The following is an 11,621-nucleotide window of genomic DNA, read 5'->3' on the forward strand; positions in this document are numbered from 1 at the left end:
TTCCATTCACTTGTGTAAGAAACTAATTCTGCAAGCATCGATGTCTCACAAGTTTAGGAAAATAACTCCGACCACAAAGTGCTTAGATATTGCTTAGATTTTGAGTGTTTGGTGAAAAATGTATATAGGCATTTGTGCAATGAAATATAATAGCCCATAGTGCAGGCTTAGTTAAGATTTCCTAGCAGATTTCCTTTAAGAATATGATACCAAAAAGTGTGCCGCTCCGCTCTGACTCCTCACCCTCCTTTCTCTCCAATCCCTTTTGTTTTCCTTTGTACTCTGGTATCTGCCCTCCAGTAATCTCATGGCTCTTATTTCAGGTTCGGCTTGCAGGTGAAAGGGGTTCTCGAGCTATAATCTTCGATATTAGTGACGATGAGGGAGCTGTGTACCAGGTAATCCAAGCCGGACTGCTTTGTGAAATCTGTATACCCACTTTTTGTATCTGTGGGCTATTTAACAGGGTTTAGTTCTTCTACATGTAAGGTAGATATCTAGTCCCCCTCCCTTCCTCATTAAATTCCCTCTGTATATGTTTGCCAATAATATGATATATCACCTGTATCCTCTGGGTTTTACTTGCTTATAGATTAAGAATTATTCAGTGCTGCTGTAATTAAAATCCGCTCTTCATGCACTGAGCTGCAGTATAAACCATGGAGGAAGGACAGATCAGTAGCCTGAACCTCTGATCTAGTCTTAACGTTCATTCTCCTAAGCATCAAATCACAGAAAAGAGGCCATACTTAATAGTTGCTGATGCAAGGGCAGGTTTAGAATAGATTTCCACCATGATACAGATCAGTCACAATGCTATATGGGGGAGGTGGCACAGTTGCAAAATACTGATGAACAACCACTCACACACCTACTATTCATGTGGGGGGATTAGCTGCTTAGTGTTATAGTTGCACATAGATAAGGCATACAAAGGGTGCCAGTTACATGATAGTGTGCAGTGCACCATGCTTATAGCCTATTGGTTATGCCCAAATTATTAGATCAGACAGGCCGCCCAGCATCTTATATGTGCACCCCGCAAAGCACTGGCACCTCGGCTCTCCCACCATCACAAGGCCAGGCCACATCCTGAAAAAAGTATACTAGACAAAACCTATAATTGAATGTCCTCTCTTTTAGTCCAACTTTTCCCAACCAGGGTGCCCCCACCTGTTTGGCTGTCCGGGCATGCTGGGGGTTGTAGTTTTGCAACAGCTATAGGCACCCTGGTTTGGAAACACTGCTTCTAAACCAGGGTGTTTTACTACGTAGTATTGCAGATAATGGTTAAAATATCAGTTCCCTCGTCAAATTAAAATAATTTTCTAGACAATATATGTATATAATGTATACAGGTTTATGCAATTTCCGGTTTATATGGTTACTGTATGAGCATGTATATGGGGGAAGTTGGCAAGCCCCATATGCTGACTGGAACCCACTTCCAGACTCAGGTTACACTGCACAGGTACCCACCTGCCACTATCCATTACCAGCCTAAATACCCTTATCAGGTCATCAAAAGCATATAAAATGTTACACTTAGCAATGTCTTACTGTATTGTTTTTTTGTGTTTCTTAGTTACAACAACCATCTGAGCTAAATCCACCTGTGGTACTAGTACGGGGCCAGGATGCAGAACGGCTGATGACCCTTGTGCACAATAACACTGAAGCTAGGGTGAAGATCGAGGTTCAGGAGCCACTTAAGCTGGTAAGGCCGGACTAAATGTATGAATATGCGGGTAGTGGGTAGGGTTGACCTTGTTTGGAGCTACAGCTTCCTTACAGCTACAGAAGGTGTCTGGCACTAATAAGTTTCCATTCATACAGTTCGTCCATGACATCTGGATCCTGGGAACAGTGGTCGGAACCATGTTCATCATTGTGATATACTCCGTGATTCGCCTACGGTGCAAGCGGACTCCAGCACAGGTATAGTTTACTTGCACAAGATTATATGCTACGCTTTCCCACACATAGGCATCCAGTAAAAAAACAATAATAATGAAAGGGATACTGCAGCGAAAAGTAACTCATCCCCTATCCACAGACCTAGATCTCCTGAACAGGCCCTGGCTCTCTGAGAGGAGCACGTGCTGGGGTTGGCATGCACTCCATTAATTTCTATAGGAGCACTGGAGATGCCCGAGTACAGCACTCCCATACAGTGATCCCATAGAAATGAATGGAGAGCATGTCAACCCAGCAGGTGCTCCCCTCAAAGATCCAAGGCCTGTTTAGGAGATCGTGGGGGGTCCCAGCAGTTGGACCCCCAAGATCTCACACTTATCCCCCTATCTTGTGGATAGGGGATAAGTTACTTTTCGCTGCAGTACCCCTTTAATAATGGGCAGCATACTTTCATCATGAGTCTATAGGCGACACATAGCACTGTGTGGTGGCATAGTGGCATCCATATTTGTCAGGCATAAAAACATCAGGACTGCATCCTTCACCTTAAATAGTCTACAATAATGTCTTGCTTTGCTCAGTCTAGTGGTCACGGAAAGTACAGGAATTAAGTGATCTTATCCTGTAACAGCCCTTGGTAATATTAGAGATTCCCTAAAATCCTTGCTACCAAATATAAATTGGAGAGAAAATGCTACAAGTGCAAAAGGAAAACTGACAATTTTACTATGTATCCATGGCTTTTCTTACAGGATTCTATGCAGCAAAAAACAGCACTTGCCATAAGTCGCCTTGGTACAAGGAAGTATCAGTCTCGAGTAAATCATAGGATTTCACATGGTTGTCACGTAGAAACTGCCAGTACCAGCAGCTCTATACCCGTGTGTGCCATTTGCCTGGATGAGTTTTCAGATGGACAGGTAAAAATGTTGCATTATTTCTTGAATTGATAGGTTTAGGAAGTAGAAATATGTCACATACTTCAGGAACCCTTTTATGTTTTGGTATTTTGCCAGAAGAGTAAGTAGTGCAAGAGTCAACTGCTATCTATCTATCCAAAAAAATAAAAGGAACACTAAGATAACACATCCTAGATCTGAATGAATGAACTAATCGTACAAAATACTTTCGTCTTTACATAGTTGAATGTGCTGACTAGAGATGAGCGAACTTACAGTAAATTCGATTCGTCACGAACTTCTCGGCTCGGCAGTTGATGGCTTATCCTGCATAAATTTGTTCAGCTTTCAGGTGCTCTGGTGGATGCATTCCTAGGAAAGAGTCTCCTAGGACTGTATCCACCTTTTCCAGCCCACCGGAGCACCTGAAAGCTGAACTAATTTATGCAGGAAAAGTCATCAACTGCCGAGCCGAGAAGTTTGTGACGAATGGAATTTACTGTAAGTTCGCTCATCTCTAGTGCTGACAACAAAATCACACACAAATTATCAATGGAAATCAAATTTATCATCCCATGGATATGGACTCACACTCAAAATCAAAGTGGAAAACCACACTACCGGCTGATCCAACTTTGATGCAATGTCCTTAAAATAAGTGAAAATGAGGCTCTGTAGTGTTTGTGGCCTCCACGTGCCCATATGACCTCCCTACAACACCTGGGTATGCTCCTGATGAGGTGGCAGATGGTCTCCTGAGGGTTGTCCTCCCAGACCTGCACTAAAGCATCCGCCAACTCCTGGACAGTCTGCGGTGCAACATGGCATTGGTGGATGGAGCGAAACATGATGTCCCAGATGTGCTCAATCGGATTCAGGTATGGGGAACAGGCGGGCCAGTCCATAGTATCAATGCCTTACTCTTGCAGGAACTGCTGACACACTCCAGCCACATGAGGTCTAGCATTGTCTTGCATTAGGAGGAACCCAGGGCCAACCGCACCAGCATATGGTCTCACAAGGGGTCTGAGGATCTCATCTCTGTACCTAATGGCAGTCAGGCTACCTCTGGCAAGCACATGGAGGGCTGTGCGGCCCCCCCAAAGAAATGCCACCCCACACCATTACTGACCCACCGCCAAACCGGTTATGCTGGAGCATGTGGCAGGCAGCAGAACGTTCTCCACAATGTCTCCAGACTCTGTCACATCTGACACATGTGCTCAGTGTGAACCTGCTTTCATCTGTGAAGAGCACAGGGTGCCAGTGGTGAATTTGCCAATCTTGGTGTTCTCTGGCAAATGCCAAACGCCCTGCACGGTGTTGGGCTGTAAGCACAACCCCGATCTGGACGTCGGGCCTTCATACCACCCTCATGGAGTCTGTTTCTGACCGTTTGATTGGACACATGCATATTTGTGGCCTGCTGGAGGTCACTTTGCAGGGCTCTGGCAGTGCTCCTCCTTGGACAAAGGTAGAGGTAGCAGTCCTGCTGCTGAGTATTTGCCCTCCTCCACTTCTCCTGAAGTACTGGCCTGTCTCATGGTAGCGCCTTCATGCTCTGGATACTACGCTGACAGACACAACAAACCACCTTGACACAGCTCTGATTGATGTGCCATCCTGGATGAGCTGCATACCTGAGCCACTTGTGTTGGTTGTAGACTCAGTCTCATGCTACCACTAGAGTGAAAGCACCGCTAGCATTCAAAAGGGACCAAAACATCAGCCAGGAAGCATAGGAACTGAGAAGTGGTCTGTGGTCACCACCTGCAGAACCACTCCTTTATTGGGGGGTGTCTTGCTTATTGCCTATAATTTCCACCTGTTGTCTGTTCCATTTGCACAACAGCATGTGAAATTGATTGTCAATCAGTGTTGCTTTCTGAGTGGACAGTGTGATTTCACAGAAGAGTGATCGACTTGGAGTTACATTGTGTTGTTTAAGTGTTCCCTTAATTTTTTTGAGCAGTGTACATTATGTATAGATGGATAGATCCAACTTCATGGCAAGGTACTGAGTATATATGCATAATATGTGCACATACTGTAGGTCAATGCAATTAAAATAATACCCAAATTATATAGTTTTTCTATTATTGTACTATAAAAAAAAGTCAAACTTCTTTTCTTTTGCCAAGATGTACAACATAAAATGTTTTGATTCTGACAGTTCCCATTTAAGAAAACACCACTTTTTTGTCAGTCAGAGGTGTGCATTATCCTATCCAGCAAAAAGAAAAAAAAACTCAAAGCGGAAAGTAATGAAACAGACATTTTGGACATGTTTTATAATAGAAATCTGTGTATCTGTTTAACTCATCTGTCACAAGGGTCTTCATGCTTTTGAGACGTATGTGTCCAATGGAAACAGAAACAAATGGTTTGAAAAAAAGCCCATTTGTATATTATAAAAGTATCAAATCTCTCTTCTTTTTGTAGGATTTACGTATTTTACCCTGTTTCCATGAGTATCACCTAGATTGTGTGGATCCTTGGCTGAGGGAGAATCGCACCTGTCCCCTCTGCATGTTTGACATCTTAGGTAAGGGAGCACATACTGTTGGTTGATGAATATGCGATGATGTAGTGGGTGGAGTTGTATCTTTCACCCGCTATCTGTGGATATGATTGGCCCATGTACATGCATACGCAGCTTGGCCAGGTAGTCATGTGTTAGCAATGTAGATTAAGCCTCTGACACACACTTCTGGCGGTGACTTATTTCCCCAAGAACAAAAGTTGAAATCCAACATGCTCAATCCCTCTCTTTCCTGACACGTGCCACTGGGGGGAGTGTCGGAGGAGGCCACCGTACACACCAAATGGTTGGCCAGTCCCACTCAAATTGGCAGCTTTAACTGATATTAAACATATGTGCATGACTAGCCTAAGTGTCTTAGATCTCGAATTCTTATGTATCTGTATTGAAAAAGAAAAGGAACCACCGATACCGGCGCCTTGTGTATTACCCTTAGTAACAGGAGCAGACGGGTCCAGGGACTGACCCAGAAACCATATAGATGGCCGCTCACCTTAGAGGAATGAAATATAGGCCTTTCGCCCCATTGACAATGGGTACTATAGATCCGGAGTCGCTGCTCTGCCTTCTGGGTTGCAGGAATAGGTGGCAGAACTGTTTATTCATACTATAAAATAAAAGAAAAAAGGTGACGCATTTCGGGAGGAGCCCTCCCTTCCTCAGATCACCCGAAACGCGCCATCACCTGTTTTTTTTTATTTTTTATTGTATGAATAAACAGTTCTGCTGAGAACCTTTTGTACCATTACCTGGTCCATTTGCATCCTCACCTGGGAGTCTGCAGCGCCATTCCACATGGGTTTTTTCCTCCAGCTACCTCTTGAATTCTTATGTAGCATGCCTTGGTACACAGCTGTTTTGGCAAATAAATGAAATTCATGTAGAGATCCAGTGATCATTTATTACACACCATATATGTTGTTCTACCTATATGTAAAACTTGACTTTTATTTTATTTATTCTTTTTTATACAGCAGGACCAAACTCCACTTCACATCCTGCACCAATAAGACCACCCTCACATCCACAGTTATGGAGACGATATCCAGGAACTGCTCACTTCCAGTACCCACCTCACCCTCATACAACACCAATGATATATCCTCCACTGAACAATAGTATATTTTTGTCTCGTTCTCCATATACTCTTGGTACTGGACTTCATTGGGAAGCAACAGTGCCCCATTTTCACCGTCGTACACCAGAAGGACCCAGGGAGGTTGGCATTTCTCCTCTCTGCCAGGTCTCCAGTGGGTATTTACCTGATGACCCAGGCAGTGATAGCAGCTCAGGTCCTTTTAATGGTTCCTCCAGTGAGAATTGTACAGATGTCAGTCTACGTTGCCTACAAGGATCTTCTTCCTCTTCTTCTTGCCACAGCTCACAGAGCAACCCAGGAGACTCACCACCTCCAGCACTTGCCTCTATTCTTCTACCTCAGAATGATCTTCCAGGATTCAATGCTGTTGTGCCTACCCAAAGTTCTTATGCCAGTCATGTTCACTACCACCAGCACAGACATCACCACTATAGACGGCAACAACCTAATTCATCTCATCCCCACAGACCCAAGCGGAAACATCGACCCTCTAGGGGAGAGGCAAGGACAGATCTTGGGAGTCACAGGGAACAGAGATCAGCTAATGGCCCTAGTGGGGAATGTAAATCTCTTTTGACTCGGAAAGAGCCAAGGGCTCATTCATCTAAACACCACCTTGATTCAAGAATTAGCAGGGAAGCTGCTAGACACAGCCAGTCCTCACCACAATCTGCATCGCCAGTGCATGAGCCAAATGAACTTGAAGCCCGAATGCCTTTCAGGGGTCACAAGACTGAACCTTCAAGTAGAAGTCATCGAAAGAAAAGATTGTCTGCACAGGTGCATCCTCCCCCTTATGGCACCAGACACTTCAACACAAGCCTTGGTGTTCAGTACAGTGAACGAGTCCATCCACTGTGGACAGATGGAGCCAGACTACCACATACAAGAGTCAACACACACCGGGAAAACACAGCAATGATGCACTTGTATCACCCTCCTCATCACTCTGATCACAACCAAGGTAAGGCTATTCTTGCTTTATTACTCTAAATGTGAATATGAGCATAAGTTGGTGTGCTTTGTCACTTTAAATGCTCAATTACTGATTTACTAGCACGAGCCTACACGCTGTTTTAGTAACTCATCTGTCTGTATGGAGCTGGCAGCATCACAAATACAAAATGCCTGTGGCTGTATATTCGCCACCAACCATGGACTGCGCCAGCAGGTAGCCTGTAGTTAAGAAGTGGGTCATCTCAGTTCAGCTACATTGCTATAATACATTTATATATGAGGGCTATAGTGCTATTGGAAATTTGAAATGCTTGTAAATGCAACTTATTACAATCAGATAAATAAGATAATTGATATATTTTCACAAATCCTAAATTAGATATCTGTTGTTGATAATTTTGTGTATATGTATGTATATATATATATATATATATATATATATATATATATATATAGTTCTATATACTTCTTAATTGCCTGAATTAAATAAATAGGTAAACCAGATTGAACTCTGTCTGCATATGCTTGAATATTGGGATATTCTCTAAATTCTTTATGTATTTTTACCCTAGGTGCTGGTACTGAAGAGATTGAAGCTGTATGTGAACACGCAGTGTAAAACTTCAGGCATTACAACTATTTGGCAGGACTCACCAGTACAGGCTCCAGTGATGGGGACTCAAAGTCCCCAGCAGGCTGCCTCCATACCCAAGCATCCAGATTTTCCCTTAGCCTCTGAGGTCATTTTACAGCCGTTTCATCTCCATAGTCTGTGCAGCTGCTGACTGAGCGGAGAACATCTGTGCATGTGAGTTTAAACTTCCGGTTCTTAAGCCTGATGAGAAATCTCTAAAACATGTTAGTTTTTCTAAGAATGTTCATTTCATGCCTCATTGTTTTGCCAGGAGCTTCATAAGGTTTAGCAGCTATGAAAATCATATCAATGGCAAAGTTATAAAATATATGCAAACTAAAAGAAACCTAAGGGTTAATAGTAATTGCTATTTACAGTACTCTAGATTTCTTTTATGATTTGGGTGATTAAAAGTTGACAGATATGGGCAGCTTCCAAGAACAGATGTAGTGCTCACGTTTTTGGAATAGTTTAGCACAGGAGTAGGTGATGTGTAATTAAAAGTAGGAAGTCCAGCACTGCTACAGATAAAATAAAGCTCCATTATTGGACCCACATCACAAGAGACACATTATAGTTAACACCAAAGCCTTTTGGGCCCCCTTTTGTCCTTGCTCAGAGCCATGAGTAAGGGCCAAAGAGCACCAGAAATGCGTTGGATTTGGGTATGATGTATCTCTTGTGATCTTTGAGTCCCAATTGAGAAGCCTTGATTTATCTGCAGCAGCACTGGACTTCTTTAAAATTTGTCATTGTGCCGCCCTGTACATACGCCCTGCACAGAGTGGTTTTAGCTGGTGAGTGGACTTCTGTAGGTGATGCGTAACAATCCTACTAAAACAGAGGTCAATAAACATATTAAAATGTTCCTCATTAAGGCTCATTTACCCTAGCATATATTTCCCAGTTACATCCCTATCAATTACATTGGCCCAGAGGGAAAAATAAGTTTTTCCACAGCAACCAAGCAAAGCTTAGCTATTGAGCTGAGATAAAGTGAAAGCTGAGTTGCGATTGGTTAATATAGGAAAATCTCTCCAGTTTTTATCTCGCACAGTTTGATACATCTGGGCCGTTGTTCTTAAAATATTGGCAGACTTTATAGTGAGCTGGTTTTTTTTTGTTTGTTTTTTTGCCACAATCTTTAATCTGAACAGGCCAAACTACAGTGTAAAAGAGGGACCGGTCAACAGTATCTGCTTGAGTTGAGGGGGAGATTCAAAAAAACCTGTGCTGAGGAAAAGTTGACCAGTTTCCCATAGCAACCAATCAGATGGCTTATTTCAGAGGCCTTTTCAAAAATAAAAGAAGCGATCTTATTGGTTGCTATGAGCAACTGGTCGACTTTTCCTCTGCACAAGTTTTGATTATCCCCCAAAGAGCTTAGGGTGGGATTATAAATGAAAAAGACTGTACTCACCTGCTGCTGAACCCCTGCCACCAATTAATTTCTGGCCTCTGCTTGACACCCAGGAAATGCCCACTCACTCGCTGAGGCAGTATTTGGCTGAACAAGCATTTCCTGGGTGCCAAGAAGAGACCAGAATGGTAATGACAGCTTTAGAATGGCACCTGTGAGCAGATGACAGTAGGAGTACAGGTATTTTTTAATGTCTTTATCATTCCACCCTGAGTTCTTTTAAATGTAAAATAAAGGGGGTTGCTCCACCCCTAACCACAGGATCTCAAGAACGGGTACCAGACTCATGAGAATTGGGAAGCAGTGCACAGGTGTGAATGCTGCCCCATTCATCTCTGCTGCCGAAGATAGTCGAGACTCTGGTCCTTCATCTAAGGATACGGCAACACTTCTAATGTTGGGAAAACCCCTGTAAGGCTCTGGAATCCCCCTTTAAAATTGCAAGCCTCTTTTTAGAAAATACAGATAACCTTGAGTCATTGATCATGTGTCCTTATGGTGCTGAAGCAAAAAGCAGACAAAACTGGAACTTGCAGTACTTATTCTACTTGTGTTTTTTTGTAGAGTTTCCTGTGACCCGACCGTACAGAGCTCTGAACTTTAGAAGAGTACCGGATGCAGCGCCTTACAGACCACCTCTGCCACTTTAAAGCATTCATCCAAAAATGCCACTCTTCATTCTTCTCTAAAAGAGAGTGTATCTGCAAGGAAAACCTAACCAGGATTGCTCTGTGACTGCATTTCTGAACCTGAATAGGAGCACATCCTTCTCGGAAATATCCAATGCGTCGTATCCATGTTTTTTTTTCTCCAGGACTTGAACCATTCCACTGAGAATCGAATGTCAACATACGGCCAATGGCCAAATTGCCAATGCAAAATATACTGTATTCTATTGAATTCACTGGACACAAATTGTGAATGATTTAAATTTGCACTTAATGATTCACTTTTATAATTATAGACTAAAAGCCGGTTTTGACCTTAAACCATTACTGAAACCTTATCTGTGATATGGCAGCTGTTGTGTTTGTAGTCTGAGATTCCAGAAATTGGGTACCTAGTGGGGTAACTTCACCACCAGTAACATTTCGTAGGTACTGCCAGAGAATCCCAGATCTACATCCTGAGACTTTTTAAGATACTTTTTAAGTTTAAGCTCTATCTGTGCCTCATGTCCCAAAAGAACTTATTGTAAGCTCTTGTGCCTCTATGCCTTGTAAAAAATTGTATAAAACATATATGGTTTGTATATTTGTAAAAATGTTATATTTATGCAACAGATGTGGTTCTTTGATGAACTAATGAAGATAATTTTCCTATGGATTTATGTCTTGCTCGTCATTTACTTTGCTGCATAGAATCCAAAAGAGTAGGTATGGAGTAAACTAGTAGTATTGTCCTGGGCGACTAATTACATTGTTTTTAGTAATTTTGTAACATTGTATATAAAAGCTGATCTTCTGTTACATGCAGATAGTGTGGGGGTGGGGGTGGGGTGGGGGGGGATGGGGTCATCATGGTGGGTCACACATGCTCAGTTTGACTGCAGTCTCCGGAAAGTAATAGCCCTTGGGATTATGCAAAGTGTGTGCTCTGTTGCCTGGCAACCGCAGGGTCACAGTTCAGAGAGGAAACCAGGAAGTGATTGGATCCATGGTGGGAGAAGAACAGTACAGGGATGTATAATACCTTACATAAAAACAGCACATTCCTCCTTTACATATATGTGGTACACCTCAGATTTTACCAACTTTGTTTTTGGGACAACCCCTTTAAATGTGTTAAACTGTAAGACATTGAAATAGTGCCATGAAAGGTTTGCATTGGATTCACACATGCAGTTTTTGGTGCAGATCTTTTTAATCCAAAACCAGTAGAAGATCCAAAAGGAATGGGAAATACAAAAGGACTAATAACTCTCCTCCATAATAATTTCTCCCACTTTAAAGTCATTCTTTAATGATCAAATGTATTTTGAATCGATTATAATTTTTCAAAAGTTGTTCAGCCAGGTTCACATACGGCAGTAATTTTGTTTGTTTTTGTTTTGTTTTTTAGCCCAATTTTGTAAAAATGTTAGGATCTGAACAGTAGAATTAAGCAAAATGAAAACTTCATAGCAGACACATACAAATCTAAATGTAGTAGCA

The 11,621-nt window shown here is 42.4% G+C and overlaps 1 protein-coding gene across 2 annotated transcripts in view; it reads left to right on the plus strand.

The window, feature by feature from the left end:
* RNF43 (ring finger protein 43) overlaps nt 1-10,850 on the plus strand; it is a 71,184-nt gene extending 60,334 nt beyond the window's left edge. Inside the window, exons 3-10 of one of the 2 annotated variants that reach the window (XM_056558555.1) lie at nt 324-398; nt 1,586-1,717; nt 1,837-1,938; nt 2,670-2,837; nt 5,259-5,361; nt 6,333-7,421; nt 7,987-8,222; nt 10,033-10,849. In XM_056558555.1, coding sequence (XP_056414530.1) covers nt 324-398; nt 1,586-1,717; nt 1,837-1,938; nt 2,670-2,837; nt 5,259-5,361; nt 6,333-7,421; nt 7,987-8,033 — 1,716 coding nt within the window. In that variant the 3' untranslated portion in view covers nt 8,034-8,222; nt 10,033-10,849. Of the gene's footprint in view, nt 1-323; nt 399-1,585; nt 1,718-1,836; nt 1,939-2,669; nt 2,838-5,258; nt 5,362-6,332; nt 7,422-7,986; nt 8,223-10,032 lie in introns of both variants that reach the window. The other variant, XM_056558556.1, reaches the window with a different exon arrangement.
* Nucleotides 10,851-11,621: the final 771 nt, after the last annotated feature.

The sequence above is a fragment of the Hyla sarda genome, chromosome 2 (assembly GCF_029499605.1).
Source record: "Hyla sarda isolate aHylSar1 chromosome 2, aHylSar1.hap1, whole genome shotgun sequence".
Lineage (NCBI taxonomy): Eukaryota > Metazoa > Chordata > Amphibia > Anura > Hylidae > Hyla > Hyla sarda.